The following is an 18,110-nucleotide window of genomic DNA, read 5'->3' as shown; positions in this document are numbered from 1 at the left end:
AAACGCCCTCGTGAGCATCTGTCAATTTTATCTTATCGCACGTGACATTGAGCGATAAGATAAAAGCGTGACGGGAGTAAGAAAAGGAATCGGGGGCGAGGGGGATTATGTTGGCTACTAGCTAGCTAACTCGAGATTTTCCGATTCTGCTAGGCTATTTTGAGAGTTTTTTTTTTTTTTTTTTTGTACCGCTAAGTAGCGAATGCCCCCACCAGTTTCCCGTCACTCAAAAAAAACAAAAGAAAAAACACCACTGGATGAAACCGAAATAAACCACCGCACTGAAACACAACACTTTGACTGGCACTTAACTCGACTCCAACCAACACGACATCCAAACGCCTTCAAATTCACGACAACAACACAAACACCAAATGGACACTCGGCCACTCACCTGTTGTCAGAGCAACACGCAGCCCAGTGAGGTGGCCATTGTCTCTTTTTAGCCCGATTTTTATTCCGCCAATGACTCAACGCTGAATCATTGACTCTCGGTGTGGGGAGGGGTTGAAGGTGAAAGTGGGCGGAGTGGGGGGAGGGCTTTGGAAACAAACATAAAAAACAGGGGAACCCACTTTGGGGTACCATGCTAACTCCAGCGTCCACCCAGGGGGGGGGGGGGTGGGTGGGTTAGCGGAGCCAACATGGGGTCTCTTTACCGGTCACAGCACAGACACACACCTGACACACCTGACAGAGAAGACTTAGCCAGAGCGCCGATGCCGTAGGCGTTGGAGTTCCTCTTGAGACGAGGCAGGATGGACGTGGTGTCCTCCATGGACAGCTGCGGAGACGAGGAGAGAGGGATGGCGGAGGGAAGACAAAAAAAAATCATAATAAAAATAGGATGGACAGTGTGAGGGGGTGGGGAGGGGGGGACAAAGACACCAGGGGGACAGTGTTCGAGATAGGTGGTGGGGTGGTGGGGGGAGTGATGGAGATGTTGGATTAATACAAATTGACATTGGTGCCCCCCCCTCAAAGCTTTGTTGCATGTTAAAGGACAACCGACGTCACTTTTTTGTTTCTTAACTGACATCAGAAAAATGTTTTATAACATCTAAAATACCCAAAACACGCAGTATGATATTTTTAGTCAAATGCAAAACACAAATAAAAATGACTTAAAGTGTTCAAAATCTGCCAAAAAATTGAGCTGCGAATTGGGCATTTTCAGAAAGTCCTGCCCCCAGTTGGTGACGTCACGCCAAGACGTCTTGCATTGCTGAAGAATCAAAACAATGGCTTCAGATTCGGAGAATATGCTTTCTTGTTACACATCCAGTTATGAATACGATTCAAATAGTTCTGAAGAGGAAAGCATACATGTTTGCAATCGATTAAAGAAGTCCTTCCGTGCCATTTTGAGGCAACATTGGGGGGAAATGGATCACCCAAAAAAGAGGCACAAAATGGCGTCCAAGCTCCTGTGAGCCCGTTTCCACAGGCTGATGAATTCCTTATATGGTGCTTGGACACCCTCTTCTGACGGCTTTTGAGTGCAACACGAGGATTTCAGACCAAACAAGTACAGCAAAATACATTGATGTGATGGAAGGACTGCTACAATGTGTCTTTTTTTCCGTCAGGGGCGTTCCTTCGGTGACGTCACGTACGGACTCGTCACCAACTCAAAAACAAGACTTCCGGAATATTCAGCACGAGTCTTAAAAGGTAAAATATTGCTATAAGCGGTGGAATCTTATTAAAATACGCTCAGTAGAAGTCATTTGGAGACATTTTACAAATTATGGACACAACTTTTCCGGAGACGTCGGTTGCCCTTTAACGTTCGACTGTGCCCGCCGTGTAACAACCGCCAAGGTGATCAATGTGAGGGAAAAGGGGTGGGACTAGTTGGGGGGGGGGGTGAAAATCGACCCAAAAGGGGTTTTTTTTTTCCCATCAAAAAGGAACAATGCGGCAACACCTACGTTGATCCCCTCCCATGAAAATTCCGAGTGACCATGCTGAGGCAAGAAGGGACAGAGTGAGACAGGCAGACAGACAGGCATATAAAGAGCATTGACATGCAAGAGGGGGAGCACAGAGGCAGAGTGCGACAGAACGCGGGGGGTGTTGTAGGACGAAGGAGACCGGGACAGACACGGACGGGATTTTCCGGGAAGGACAAAGGCGAGGACCAGAATGACAAATAACGGGAATGGGGGGGGGGGGGTTTGAAAAGCCATCAGTTTGAATTGGATGACTGATGAGGAGAAGGTTCGAAGACCAATACGCAAAATGGGGGAGGTTGGGGGGGGGGGGGGGGGGGGTATGATGCGCCTCACACCTGCGGAATCAAAATCCCTGATGGATTCAAAGAGATCATCGCGGCGTGCTGGAATATTTCCGCCGCATTGCGAGACTTTTAAATGCGGACGTGTGAGGGCGGGGTGGCGGTTTTCTAATTGCGAGCGTGAATGGGACTAATCTATGGCCAATGATACACTTTACGAGCACGTGATGTTTTGTGAGGAGACCTTGATCAAGTTTAAAATGCTCCATTTAAATAAAAAAAAGGGGAGGGGTTAAATACAAAATTCTAATAATGCCATTTGTCATCTCAAATGAAAAGAGACATTGTCCCTGTTAAAGTAATCTCATATCAACCAAAACTAATAAATAAATACAATAATTAATGAACAAATAAACAAAGAGATGAATAAAAAAAACATCAACACACCAATACATCAATAAATAAATAAAACAAATAAATAGCAGAGTGAATAAATGCACAAATAAATAAATAGATAAATAAATACATCAACACACCAATACATCAATAATAAATAAAGACATAAATAAACACAAAAATAAATTAATAAATGAACAAATAATTCAATAGATAAATACATAAATAAATAAAGACATCAACACACCAATATGTAAATAAATAAAATAAATAGATAAATAAATACATCAACACACCAATACATCAATAAATAAAATAAATAAATAGATAAATAAGTACATCAATACATAAATGAATACATAGGTAAATAAATGCACAAATGAATAAATAGATAAATTAATACATCAACACACCAATACATCAATAATAAATAAATGAATAAACACACAAATAAATTAATAAATGACCAAATAATTTAATGGATAAATAAATACATCAATACATCAATAAATGAATACATAAATAAATACATAGGTAAATAAATACACAAATGAATAAATAGCTAAATTAATGCATCAACACACCAATACATCAATAATAAATAAATGAATAAACACACAAATAAATTAATAAATGACCAAATAATTTCATGGATAAATAAATACATCAATACATCAATAAATGAATACATAAATAAATACATAGGTAAATAAATACACAAATGAATAAATAGCTAAATTAATGCATCAACACACCAATACATCAATAATAAATAAATGAATAAACACACAAATAAATTAATAAATGACCAAATAATTTCATGGATAAATAAATACATCAATACATCAATAAATGAATACATAAATAAATACATAGGTAAATAAATACACAAATGAATAAATAGCTAAATTAATGCATCAACACACCAATACATCAATAATAAATAAATGAATAAACACACAAATAAATTATTAAATGACCAAATAATTAAATGGATAAATAAATACATCAATACATCAATAAATAAAGGAAATAAATAGATAAATAAATAAATGCATACATACATCAGTAAATATGCATAAATAAATGGATAAATAAATACATCATCACACCAATACATCAATAAATAAATACAAAAATAAATTAATAAATGAACAAATAATTAAATAGATAAATAAATAAATACATCAACACACCAATGCGTCAATAAATAAAAGAAATATGTAGATAAATAAGTAAATATGTCAATAAACCAATCAATAAAAAAACAAATACATAAGTAAATAAATAAATAAATAAACACCAATATTTCAATAAATAAATAAACAAATAAACACACCTATATTTCAATAAATAAAAAATAAATACATAAACAAATCAGCTGTTGTAAAAGCACTATATAAATCAATATGTATGCATTTGGACAGCCGCCCCCATTTCAAGCTCATATAACTCCAGACCCATATCACTTAGGAATTAACTCTTTTTCTTCTGATGAAAGGTGAGAGTCTAAGCTTTCTTACGCTGCATTGAATGTTGATGTAGTCCTAAATCTCAATATTTTATGAGTCCTGCAATTTGAGTGACAATGACAAAAACCCTGGCACTGGAGTGGACACCTTTTTTACACATCGTCTGGCAGTCAATGAGTTAAATTCCTTAAACCGAGCAAGAAAACGAATGGCCTTTTACAAACATGTCAGTAGAAATTCCCTACAAGCGCTAAAGACAACTACAACCGCTATCATGCTGTCATATTTTATTTTTTCACTACAATTTTGTAGCGAATAGCAATTGTCGCCGCACGGTTGAACCGAATGTTTGTGGCTTTCGAGCGCACACTAAACGCCGTCTTTGTGTCTAATAGAAAAGCCAAAAAAAAAAAAGATGTCACTCATATCTGATGCAGCTGTCAGTCGAAAGACTGAAGCTTGCAGCGAGACCTCAGTGTGTGTTTGTGCTAAGGGGTGTGCGTACGTGTGTGTGTTTATGTGTGTGTGTAGTCCGCCGCGGAGAACAACAAAGATAAGGATTTCAGCTGGACACTAACTAGACCAAGACACCGCGACGGCAACACCGAAAAGTCGATAATCACCGTCAGGAGCGCCAATCAAATGGAAGCGTTTTCTTGTATCAGGCGCTTCCATCCAGATTCAAATTCGTTTAGGATTTGGTGGCCACAAGGTCAAGGTCAAGGTCGCACGGTCAATTTGGCTCTATTTGTCGTCTTTGTGCATTTTTTTGTCCATGCGGACAAAATGAAATAACGATCACTGACTTCCAAAACTACTATGTTCCTTTCTTAACTCATTCACTGCCATTACCGAATTTGTTCGTTTTTTTTTTTTTTTTTTTTTTTATGCTTGGGTGCCGATAAAGCGCTGGCCGTGTGTTTTTGTCATTGTCACTTGAATTCCAGGACCCACATATTACAGGTAACATCCGACTTACAACAAGCTCGATTAACAACCACCCGTACTTACGACCACGACCTCCAGATTCTATTTTTAAAATTTTAATTCTACGCGCTGCCCCGCAACGCGCTAGCAACGTGTACGACAGTTTTGGCCAGCTAGCCAGCATTGCACTTTCGCACAGCAATCGACCGTGTCATGGAACCAGAGGGTGGAGTTTGCGAGTCATTTAGCCTCCGAGTCTCTATTCAACAATTTAATGGATTTCAACTTACGACCATTTTGACTTACGACCATGTGATCGGAACAGAACTCGATCGGAAGTCGGATGTTACCTGTATTGAGTTTTAGGACTACATCAACATTCAATGCAGCGTAAGAAAGCTTAGACTCTCTTCTTTCATCTGCAAAAAAAGTTAATTCCTAAATTATATGAATCTGGAGTTATATGCGCTTGAAATGAGGGTGGCAGTAGAAAATACAATGCAATACATACAAATTAGTTCATTTGTTTAAAAAATAAACATAATTTTCGCAAAGTTGCAACAACTAGAAATCCGATTCGGGAATGGCGCTTGACGTCATATTTTCAATTCCCAAATAAATTCAGGAATGGCAGTGAATGAGTTAACAAAAACAAACAAAAAAAAGCCCCCCCCCCCCCCCTAAATGGCCGCGGGTGTGGGTGTTTTTTTTTTCTCTCCGCAAGGGCATAGCGCATCAATAAATCATGGAATTGCTCTGCAGCACATTTCCTGCGTTTTGAGCCAGAAATGGCTTCCTGTCTCTCCACCGCCCAATGGATGAGACTTAAAGGACAACCGACGCCATTTTTTTGTTTCCTAACTGACACTAGAAAAACGTTTTATAGCATCTAAAATCCCCAAAACATGCAGGCTGATATGTTTGGCCAAATGCAAAACACCAATAAAAATGACTTAAAGTGTTCCAAAACTGCCACAAAATGAGCTCGAAACTGGATGGATGCACAAAGTCCCGCCCCTTTGTTCGTGACATCACGCTAGGATACTCCTTCACAAACCGCCTTGCTCCAGAATCAAAACAATGGCTTCAGAGTGTTCAGATTCTGAGAAGATGCTTTCTTGTTACTCATCCAGTTATGAATATGATTCAAATAGTTCTGAAGAGGAAAGCATACATGTTTGCAATCGATTAAAGAAGTCCTTCCGTCTCAATTCGAGCCGTCTGGACAGCAATGTAGCGTCCCAGAAAATGCACAAGATGGCGCCCAAGCTCCGTTTGGAAATGGGCTGATTTGTCCGCTGTCAATTTGTGTCAACTTACACCTTCTTTATGCGTGTTACCGCAATTGGCTGCGACACAACGATTCACCATCGCGTTATTGATGTAATTTTCCTTCTAATTTCGCCATCAACACTGTGTTTTCAGAAGAAAAAAAGTACCCAAAATGCATTGTGTGTCACTTTCTTGGTCACGGGCATTCCCTCCGTGACATCACAAAGGGGATCGTCACCAACTCAAAAACAAGACTTCCGGAATATTCAGCGCGAGTCTTAAAAGGTAAAATATAGCTTTATGCGGTGGAATCTTTGTAAAATATGCTCAGTAGAAGTCATTTTGAAGCCATTTTACAAATTCTGGACACAACTTGTCCAGAGGTGTCGGTTGTCCTTTAAGGGGGAGGCGGTTAGGGTGGAGTCTGTATATGCGAACGGTGACTGAGCCTGACGTCGCTCGCTCTTCCGGTGCTTAGGCCGCACCCGCCGACGCAAGTTCCTTCCTGGTCTAGCGCCGAGCGGCAATACTTGACACAGAACTCCCAATTCAAGGGCTGAATCGGCTTTCGGGCGTGACGCAGACTACCTCAAGTCAGCCATGTTGGTTTCCCAGCTCGATCCCCTGCCTGTGGTGGGGGAAAAAGTTGTGGCAGAAGGTGAATCGGGTCTTACCTGCTCGCCGTCCTTTTGGACCGGCACGCCATCTGCTGCTGAGTGCAGATGAGGAAAAAAAAGAGAGAGAAAGGGAGAAAGTACATTTATTAACCGTCATTCCTTTGATCCGAGTCAGCTTGGAAACAAAAGCGGAAGCCGCAAGTCGCGGCGGCAAAAAGGTGTGGATCACAGTCGGATTATTACTTTTTTCAAGCTCCAAGCGCAGAAAAAAAAGGTTAACTCATTCACTGCCATTCACGAATTTACCTTGACAGAATAAGATTTAAAAAAAAAAGGGAAAAAAGTGTGAAATGTGCGAACCCGAGAGGACGTTGACATCAAAGTAATAATAATAATAATACATGTCATTTATAAGCACCTTTCAAAACTCTCAAGGTCACTTTACAGTCACAGGATAAATTTTTCGGTGAGTGAGCAGTGGCAGCCACAGGCGCCAGCGTTCACTCAACACACTCATAGAAAGCTAACTAGCCAGCTAATAGCTAGCTTGCTAGCCAGCCAGATATCTAATGGACAGCAAGCTAGATAGCTAGTAGATATTAGAAGATGGTACAGAACAAAATGGCCGCCCTGTGTGATAGTATAAAAAAGGTGGATTCATCTGCTTCATCCTTAACAATAACAATTAATCAATAAAGCTAAACAATGACCGATACCAGGCAACGATATCGGGCTGATACCGGGTAGCCATTTTAACAGCTTCTTCCTCTGGTCGCCATTAACTCTAAACATTAACCTAAATATAACTGTATAGTGCCTCTTTGCAATTTTTTTATGATGATACTAGTGCAGTGTGTTCTACATACTTGGCCAATAAAGATGATTCTGATTCTGAGGTCAAAGCAACTAGGGTGACACTTAACCAGGGACTATCGCCTCCATGAATGCTTTGCGGCTAATTTTAAAAGCGTCCCGTTCCAAGTTTCCAGTTAATGGCGCATGAAAACAATGCGAGATCAACAATAACTCGTTTACAAGACCCTCACGGTCTGACAAATTACAGTTATTAACCCCCCCACCCCCACCCCCACCCCGACTCCTCCTCGCCATCACCAACACCCTCTGCCCCCTTTTCGCGATTTCCCCGACCGCTTCAAATCCTAATTAAAACATTGGTTTAATTCGATAGGGTGTACTGGTAATTGGGTTTAAACACATCTTCGGTCTCTGGGTGCTTGCTCTCTGTATCAGCTGCTTGCCCGCGACTCTCCGAGGGCGGTTGCGCGAATCTCCTGGGGGGGCTACGTGACTCTCCCTGGGGGGCTGCGTTGCTGTTTTAGCATAGCATGCGTGGAAACCAACAGCGTCGCATTTGGTCACCACGAACAGTTTCATCAGGAGCACTCTTGAGAGTCCGCAGAGTCAAAGACGGTCCGCAGAGTCAAAGACTGTCCGCATAGTCAAAGACCGTCCACAGAGTCAAAGACCGCCCGCAGAGTCAAAGACCGTCCGTAGAGTCAAAGACCGCCCGTAGAGTCAAAGACCGCCCGCAGAGTCAAAGACCGTCCGCAGAGTCAGAGACCGTCCGCACAGTCAAAGACCGTCCGCAGAGTCAAAGCGGTCTTTGACTCTGCGGATGGACGGTGACGTCTGTGACACACTGACCCAGTCATTCTGCGACGCCATCTTTTTTTTTTCTCCCCCTCTGAACTTCATCCAGTTCATGATCGGATTAACCTCACGGGCACGAGATGAGTCAGATCCAGGAAGTTGACCTTCTGCAGACCGTCCGAACCAGACCGCGATTGTGTCCGTTTGGTATTTGATCGCTCGTTTTTACACGTTCACTGTGTTTTATTTCCACTGGTTTTGACCCACTTTCACCTTGACAGACCGAATTATGTTCCACTTTTACCCAAATGCAATCCGGCCAGAAATCAAACGCCCCGAGGAAGACCTCCGGCCAGAAAATCAAACGCTCCGAAGAAGACCGAACGGTCATTGACATTTTCAAATTGAACGTGGTTGAGAAGAAAAATAAACTGAATGGTACCCAAGATAAGGCGCTTGATCAGGTTTCTCCAGCTAAGCACGTTTACCGTGACAAGCTGAGAAGATTTACTCCTCTAAATTTATTAACCGCATTTTCAAGTCGGCGCGTTCAGTATTTGTTGTCTCTCGATTGCGAATGGGGATTGATTTTCTTTCGTTTCATCTCGGGAATCACTCCGACAGATGCTCTTAACAGATCCGCGTGAGACAATTTCGTCTATCGTTTACCTTCCCTTGACCCCAGCTAATTGACGGCACGTTGCAAAATGGCTGCCCGTCAAGATGTTTTTCGATCTCGAAATGTGGTTCAGACCTAGTTTTAGAGGTTTTATAGATACTAGGGCCATTGAGGGGATCCGTGGCAAGTTCCCCAAAACTGTCAACTGGTCTTGACAAACTAGTCCTTAGCCCCAAGTCTGGGAAAGTCTGTTCTGGAATTTGACCTCAACGCAAGCTCATTTTGGTTGATAACAATAACAATAATACTACATTTCATTTCTAAGCGCCTGTCAAAACTCTCGCGGTCACTTTACAGTCACAGGATTAGTTTTTCTGTGGGTGAGCAGCGTTCATTCAACCCGGAAGTAAATAAATAGCTAATAGATAGCCAACGGATAGCAAGCTAGTTATCCTAGATAGCTACAGTATATAGCCACAGTGATACATTGGCTTACAAGCTCAATTGGTTCCCAGAAAGTGTATGTAGGGTGAAAAGTGTGTATTCCAAACATTAATTTCCCATAGGAAACCATTAAAATGTGAATAATCCGTTCCCAGGTCCGCATAAAACATAATTTTGAGGAGTCCAATCAAGCTAAAGCCGTCCCGACTCCAGCTTCTTGAGGATCAAAGTCTCGCTCTAGAAAGCCTTTAAACAATTGTGAATAAAGGCTTTGTGTTTTTTGTCAGAGCTGATTGGTTTGACCACCAAAATATTTCAGGAAAGTTGCCAGGAATATCGTCTGTTGTGCCACAAAAGTCGTAAAGCCCCTGAAATTGATGCCGAAATGTAATCTAGAAACCCCCCAAAAATCTTGACGGGCTTAGTAAGACTTTTTATGGGTCCTGCTATGAGCTAGGGTACCGACAAAATCCGCAAAAGATAGCGACGACCTCTTATCTGTTAGAAAATGGTGGACGGCCGTCGGGGGAATTCACACAATTTCTTTTGGTTCTTCCCGCCGGAGTTTTTGATGGGTCAGAGGTTCCACACCAAACTGATCCAAGCACTACTTGATCGACACATTAGCCCACATCTTGGCCAGTCCTGAGGTCCTGGATGACCAGATCGGTGGGATCTGGTCACCGAGGACCTCATCGGACCGAGAACCACCAAGACCAGATCAGCAGGATCTGGTCAACGAGGATCTCGGGACTGTCTGTGCGAAAATGAACAGTTATGGGATGCGGTCCTCCTTATGTCAGTCTTCCTTATGTATGTCCTTATGCGTAAACCAACTCGGTCAAGATGTCCTTAGGAAACAAAGCAGAGGTCTCAGCAAAAACCGCGAAAGAAAACGCTGATGATCTTCCCCGAGCGGCGCTTAAGACTGTCTGAGTCATTTGCAAATTTTACTATTAGCGTTGAACTGTGCGTGACCCGAACCGGATTACTCAGGCGTGTCTCCTTTTTTGGCGCTATGGAGTAGGGCATGAGACGGTTCCTAAAACCGTTCGCGTAGCGGGAAGGAAGTGTCCCAAATTCCTTCAAAATACCCCGCAACAATAATTTATGCACACCCACATACGATATTGAGCCCGCAGCATCGCGCGACGTGTGCCTCGCTTACTTTTGACTCCCCCACCTCCCCGGTTTCCCGCGGCCTCGCTCGTCCAATTAACAGATTAGCCGTCACTCTTCCTCGACGTAAAATCCCAACGACAACCTCCAGCCTAGGGACGGCGGCAGACCGATGCGCAAAACCGTCGCGTGTATCGGATGACATCAGCGTGTTTGTGAAGTGATCCGCAATACTTTCGGTTGTCTGTGTTTGCCGTTCGTCCGGCTTGTTCGGGCTACGGGCTCGCAACGTCCCTTCCGAGGACGGGTCAGCAGACATTCGCCCGCATCTCGGTCGTTTCTAAGGCTATCGTGCGTGATACTGAGCGCTAGCGCGGCAAGCCGATGCGCAGGATTCCTGCTTCAGGATGGCGGTGGGGGTTGGGTGATGGGGGTAATAACAACGAGGCACATGACCGTACGTCCTCCCACCCCCCGCTTGGCATTCTCGCTCTCCTCCCCCGCACATACAAACGGTACCGCCCCGCAGTCACGGGGGAGAGCCTGCTGGAGGGAGGCGGGGTGGGGGAAGACGGAGGAGCACCGTGAGGAAAACGGGGAGCGGCTCAGCCACGCGTGCGGAATGAATCACCAAAAGATCTGCAGCGCTCGCACCGTCAACTCCTCGCACTTTACCGTCATCTGTCGTTTCTTGACTCCCGCTACCTTGCGGCTATTCCGGGGAGCAACCAGAGGGGAGTTTAACCGCGACCGGGTGCGGGAGGGGGTATTTTGGCGCAGGGAAAAACTGAACCCGCCTTTGAAAAGACATCAAATAGCAGGGGAGGAGTGTGAGATGTCAAAACACAGCGCCAATCGTTAACTTTGAAGGCATGAAAATGGCTCCCGGGACGCTTTGATAGCCTTGACTGCTGCAAGGTAAATATGTCAACGACTCCGACTCCACACTTAGGGTGGGAACCGAAGTAAAGTAACATCCTGGCACAGGGAGATTCAGCCGAGTTTCATCACAATGCTACGCTGAGTTTATCATTCGCCTTCGGAGCCCGTCATCCACTTGTGGGATAGGACGAAAAACAAGAGTTAAGGTCCAAACGGGTTAAAGCAGTGTCTGAAAGTCAGTCTAAATTTTCATTCAAACCTTGGCTTTATTGAATAAAACAAACGTTTGATTTGAAAAGAAAATCTTTCTGGGTTTTTTTTTCTTGAAGAAGTTGTCTGCCACCCAGGCGGAGCCGTTTTGTAAGTTGTACGCCTGACGTAAAAGTTGCATGCCCCGGGCATCCGGGCGGACGTTATTTCAGACACTGGTTATAGGACGAAAAACTACAGGGAAGGTCCAAGCGGGTTATATGCCGAAAAACTGCAGGGAATGTTCAAACAGGTTATATGACAAAAAAATGCAGAGTAGGTTCAAAACGGGTTATAGGACGAAAAACTGCAGGGAAGGTCCAAACGGGTTATAAGACAAAAAACTGCAAAGAAGGTCCAAATGGGTTATAGGATTAAAAACAGCCGGAAAGGTTCAAAACGGGTTATAGGACGAAAAACTGCAGGGAAGGTTCCAAACGAGTTATAGGACGAAAAATGTTCAGGGAATGTCCAAACGGGTTATAGGACCAAAAAACTGCAGGGATGGTCGAAACGGGTTATAGGACGAAAACCTGCAGGGAAGGTTCCGAACGGGTTATAGGACAAAAAAAAAACTACAGGGAAGGTCCAAATGGGTAATAAGACCAAAAACTACAGGGAAGGTTCCAAACGGGTTATAAGACCTAAAACTGCAGGGAATGTCCAAAAAAGGTTATAGGACGAAAAGCTGCATGGAAGGTTCCAAACGGGTTATTGGACAAAAAAACTGCAGGGAATGTCCAAATGGGTTATAGGACGAAAAACTGCAGGGAATGTCCAAACGGGTTATAGGATGAAAAACTACAGGGAATGTCCAAATGGGTTATAGGACGAAAAACTGCAGGGAATGTCCAAACGGGTTATAGGATGAAAAACTACAGGGAATGTCCAAATGGGTTATAGGACGAAAAACTGCAGGGAATGTCCAAACGGGTTATAGGACGAAAAACTACAGGGAATGTCCAAATGGGTTATAGGATGAAAAACTACAGGGAATGTCCAAACGGGTTATAGGACGAAAAACTGCAGGGAAGGTTCCAAACGGGTTCTCGAGGCGACGTGACCGATATCACGTCATTCCCGCTAGCTGAGCAGCCGCGGATGACAAAGACGCAATTAGCGCCGGTCACGTACAGATGCTGAGTGGGTGCGCAATTGCACAGAAATCCATAAACACGCTCCGGCATGATATTACGCACCCCCACCAACCTCCGTCCCTCGTATCGCTACACGGATCCTCGCGCAATGAAAGGCGCTCTTTCGCCGCGTTATGTTTCATTTTCATCACTCATCGAGCGGTTGAGTCACGTTGTTGACCAAAAGAAAAATGGCACCCACCCACGGATTTGCCACTTAGAGCTAAAAAGCTCCTCATGACAGCAAACGCGAGCCCACGTACGCCGTCGTTTACGTTAAGCATCAACTCCCGCGGTCTGCGGGCAATGCCGCACTTGTCCTTGCGCGTCGGACGTAAACGTACGTGCGGGTGACGTTCATTCGGTGTTACGCCAGCGAGTCATTCACCTTGAACAGGTCGATGCCTACGAGGCTTTGCCAAAGTGGACGCGAGCCAACCTGCAGATTTCCGCCTCTGTCGGCCATCTTTGCCAGTTCACAGCGTGGCGAATGGAGCGATTTCCTGGGTGGGTTTTCTCCGGGTACTCTGGTTTCCTCCCACATCACAAAAACACACGTGGTAGATTCACGGAACACTCCGAATTGTCCTTGGGTGCATATGGTTGTTTGTTTCTGTGTGACTGGCTACCAGTTCAGGGTGTCCCCCGTCTACTGCCCAAAAACGGCTGGGATAGGATCCGGCCCGTCAGGGTTGGATTTGGATTGGATTGGATTTGCCTTTATTTGTCTCGCAGTGGAGAAATTTAAATTTAGGGTTTGGGTATAAAGTGGATTGGAGGATGGATGGATGGAAGGGAAGGAGGATAGGGAAAGAGGGAGGAGGAAGGAAGGAAGGAAGGACCCCAGAAGGTGGGTGTCAAGACACCGAGTGCCACGATAGCAACCACAGCAAGAAAAGTCCCATGGACACACCTTTCCGGTCAATGTCCCCACATCGCTTGTGCTTGTGAAGTGACCTCCATCAAAAAGACTTTTGTCACCGAAGCCCCACAGTCCCACATCGACAAAGCTGCCGGCGCAAACAAGAGGCTATCATGTGACCTGGCAAATGGAAACCATTCTGATCATATCGGGACAGTCTAAACGACTTTTGGTTTTTTTTTCTTGGGTTACAATTGTAGTTGTATTTATTAGATTAGCTTTTGTTAATCATACCAACCTGCGCTACGCTAAGCAAGAATGACGCGGCCGCAAAGTACGCCATGCATAAGTGTCAAAATCTCGCTTAGCTAGCTCTCTATTTACTATCTAACTGGCTCGCTAGCTAGCTATTAGCTCTCGATTAGCTCTCGATTAGCTAGCGAACTTGCTTTCTATCTATTTGAGTTACTTTCGGGTTGAGGTAACGGTGGTGCGTGTGGCTGCCGCTGCTCACCCACAAAATAAATAACCCTCCATCCTAAATGTTGCTCAAACTAAACACTTTTTTTGTGACCCACCCCTAAAATAATCTTTTCAAGTCCAAAATCCATATTTGAGAATTCTTCAAAAGTTCACTGAATGACTACTCTGGCTATTTAGCTATCTAGCTAGCTATCTAACTGGCTACCTAGCTAGCTATCTAACTGGCTACCTAGCTAGCTATCTAGGTGGCTTCCTTGCTAGCTAGCTATTTGCTATCTATTAGCTATCTAAATAGCGAGCTAGCTATTTATTGTTCATCTATTAGCTAGCTCGCTAACTTTCTATCTATTTGAGTTATTCTGGGTTGAGTGAACGCTGGCGCATGTGGCTGCCGTTGCTCACCCACAGAAAAACCTATCCAGTGTTTGGAAGTACGGGTAGTCGTAAGTCGAGTTGGTCGTAAGTCGGATGTTACCTGTTATATACAGTAAAGTCTCGTTATATCGATATTGGATATATCGATAGTCCCGGTTATATCGATACTATTTCTATGCACGCACTGAGAAAATTACATGCAAACAGGGTCGGATATATCGATAGTCCCGGTTATATCGATATTTTTTCGGACTCCCTTGAATATCGATATAACGAGACTTTACTGTATATATATTTTTTTTGTTGGGAGCAGAAGGTCAAGTCAGTTAGAACAAGATGCTAGCTTACCCGAAACACTGACCACATCACTTGTTTTGCAGAATTGCAACAGTGAAAGATGGCAGCCCATCGAGTCCAGAAGCTAAAACGTTAGCTTACGACGCTACAATGCCATCTCTTCACACCCAAAGGTACTCAATTCACACTTCACGCTTAGCATTCTTATTCCACAACAGCTAGATTACAGCAGGAAATGGTTATCGAGTTTGCGAAGCGGGACTATTGAGTTACCGTAGGCCGAAAATCCAGAGCCGATCGAGCAGCCTGTCGCTTCCCTCTTGTTGATCTCCACTTGGCAGCTCGGACCGCCGCGGAGAGACGCGATCAATAGTGCACGCTAAAGCTATTCTCGCCCAGGATAAACACAACTGTGGTTCCGCGTTAGCCTGGTTGCCGCTCCCCTGCTGAATCGAGGGGTTTTGGGACGCTCGTCTCCATTGATAAATCCGGATCAGTAAAAGTAAACCAGACGTCAACAAGTAATTTGCCCTCAAACATCTAACCAAGTAACGCTTTCCCATTGGAATCAATGGAAATAGAAGTAATCCGTTCCAGCCCCAAAACACAATTGTGTTTAACTTGTTTTGAACTCATTCACTGCCAGACGATGTGCAAAAATGTATCCCCTTCAGTGCCAGGGTTTTTGTCATTGTCACTCGAATTGCAGGACCCACAGAATATTGAGTTTTAGGACTACATAAACATTCAATGCAGCGTAAGAAACCTAAGACTGTCTTCTTTCATCAGAACAAAAACAGTTAATTCCGAAGTTATATGCCTCTGGAGTTAGGAAAGTAGTAATATGTCAATATGGTATTTGTCAACAGAGAGACAAAAGGTATTTTGCATGTTACAGACGAGAAAGTTTAGCCTGGGTTATAGTTGTATTAAGTTCATCCTGTCTACTTGATATCCAATTTAAAACATTCTTATCTTACAAACAGTGTATTGTCGGTGTTCAAATACCTGACATGTTTCGGCGTCAACTTCCGCCTTCATCACACACACAGGATCAGTTTTTCTGCGGGTGAGCAGCGGCAGCCACATGCGCCAGCGTTCACTCAACCCGGAAGTCACTCAAATAGATAGCCAATAGATAATAATAATAATAATCATCATCATCATCATCCATTTCACTCCCAAGCACCTCTCAAAACTCCCAAGGTCACCCTACAGCCACAGGATCAGTTTATCTGCGAGTGAGCAGCGGCAGCCACATGCGCCAGCGTTCACTCAACCCGGAAGTCACTCAAATAGATAGCCAAAAGATAATAATAATCATCATCATCATCATCCATTTCACTCCCAAGCACCTCTCAAAACTCCCAAGGTCACCCTACAGCCACAGGATCAGTTTTTCTGCAGGTGAGCAGCGGTAGCCACATGCGCCAGCGTTCACTCAACCCGGAAGTCACTCAAATAGATAGCCAAAAGATAATAATAATAATCATCATCATCCATTTCATTCCCAAGCACCTCTCAAAACTCCCAAGGTCACCCTACAGTCACAGGATCAGTTTTTCTGCGGGTGAGCAGCGGCAGCCACATGCGCCAGCGTTCACTCAACCCGGAATAACTCAAATAGATAGAAAGTTAGCTAGCTCGCTAATATACTGTATTATAGATAACTAATAGATAGCTCGCTAGCTAGTTAGATACCAAATAGATATAGCTAGCTAGAAATGCCATTTTCACATTCCGAACTAGCATCCTTTTCCCGACAGAAATACATGCTAACTTTTTGGGGCTAGCGCTACATGCTAATTTTCATACGTCAACCCAAAAACAACCGCTACGAATCCGGCATTGAAATAAACTGCGCTGTCGCGTTATATGAAACGGCTTCCGAAATGAGGACAACAACAACAACAACAACTCCCGTCCCGTCTCGTAACTGGCGAACTCGGGGGTCAAAAACGGCCGAGGTCGTCCCTAGCATTGACCTCTGACCTTGTGCGGTTCCTCAGCGCTGCGACGTGCTTGCGCTGCATCGTCTTCGCAGCTTCCTGCGCTGTTTTTTTTTCACCCCGACGTGCTCTCGGTGGGTATTTTTATAACGGCCCTCATCAACAATTTACCTTGAGTTGGTTAGGGGGGGATGAGGGGGGTGGGCTGCAAGTCCTCTTACCTGCGAAGGGGCTCGGGGGGGGCTAGCCGTAAATAAGTTGAAGAGCCTCTGGCGCTAAGTGGCTCATGAATATTTCACCGCAAAGCAAGTCTGTTGATTTTGAAATCATTTTCGGCCATTTTTTTAGTAGTGCGATTCATTACTGAACCCCCTCGCCTGCCCCAACCGCCTCTCACGGCGCAACATCTTCAGCACGTGCTGTACTCTCTTTGTGACATGAAGCAGTTCTCGATGAAAGAGGAGAGAGACTTTGATGACAGATTTTTTTAGGTTTCTTTTTTTTTTTTAACACTAGCAGCAAATGAATTTCTCCGACCAAAAAAAACTTACATTTATTATATTGAAATATTTTGTTTCTGGAGATTTGGCTTACATTAGCTAGCTGGCTATCTATCAGCTATCTGGCTAGTTATTTTCTATCTATCTATCTATCTATCTATCTATCTATCTATCTATCTATCTATCTATCTATCTATCTATCTATCTATCTATCTATCTATCTATCTATCTATCTATCTAACTAACTTGCTATCTAGCTAGGTATCTGTTGGCTATGTATTAGCTAGCTACCTAGCTTTCTAGCTTTCTATCTATCTATCTATCTATCTAACTAACTTGCTATCTAGCTAGGTATCTGTTGGCTATGTATTAGCTAGCTACCTAGCTTTCTAGCTTTCTATCTATCAACCTATCTATCTAACTAACTTGCTATCTAGCTAGGTATCTGTTGGCTATGTATTAGCTAGCTACCTAGCTTTCTATCTATCTATCTATCTATCTATCTATCTATCTATCTATCTATCTATCTATCTATCTATCTATCTATCCATCTACCCATCTATCCATCTATCTATCTATCTATCTATCTATCTATCTATCTATCTATCTATCTATCTATCTATCTATCTATCTATCTATCTATCTATCTATCTATCTATCT

At 43.5% G+C, this 18,110-nt stretch overlaps 2 protein-coding genes across 8 annotated transcripts in view; one reads left to right on the top strand and one right to left on the bottom strand.

Moving 5' to 3' along the window:
• fam131bb (family with sequence similarity 131 member Bb) overlaps positions 1 to 18,110 on the bottom strand; it is a 29,015-nt gene that overhangs the window by 9,776 nt on the left and 1,129 nt on the right. Inside the window, exons 2-4 of one of the 7 annotated variants that reach the window (XM_088999184.1) lie at positions 6,981 to 7,018; positions 1,935 to 1,970; positions 682 to 784 (exon numbers count right to left, since the gene is read on the bottom strand). In XM_088999184.1, coding sequence (XP_088855310.1) covers positions 682 to 784; positions 1,935 to 1,970; positions 6,981 to 7,018 — 177 coding nt within the window. The remainder of the gene's footprint in view (positions 1 to 681; positions 785 to 1,934; positions 1,971 to 6,980; positions 7,019 to 18,110) is intronic. The other 6 variants (XM_088999178.1, XM_088999177.1, XM_088999179.1 and 3 more) reach the window with 6 other exon arrangements.
• The window catches only part of zyx (zyxin), a 31,601-nt gene continuing 28,579 nt past the window's right edge, over positions 15,089 to 18,110 (top strand). The window contains exon 1 of the mRNA XM_088999175.1: positions 15,089 to 15,173. The gene's annotated coding sequence lies outside the window, so the exon portion shown is untranslated. The remainder of the gene's footprint in view (positions 15,174 to 18,110) is intronic.

Source organism: Hippocampus bargibanti, linkage group LG06 (genome assembly GCF_051943395.1).
Source record: "Hippocampus bargibanti isolate YZ-2025 linkage group LG06, ASM5194339v1, whole genome shotgun sequence".
Taxonomy (NCBI): Eukaryota; Metazoa; Chordata; class Actinopteri; order Syngnathiformes; family Syngnathidae; genus Hippocampus; species Hippocampus bargibanti.
Note: the sequence above shows the minus strand (reverse complement) of the source record. Positions and strands in the feature narration are given on the sequence as shown.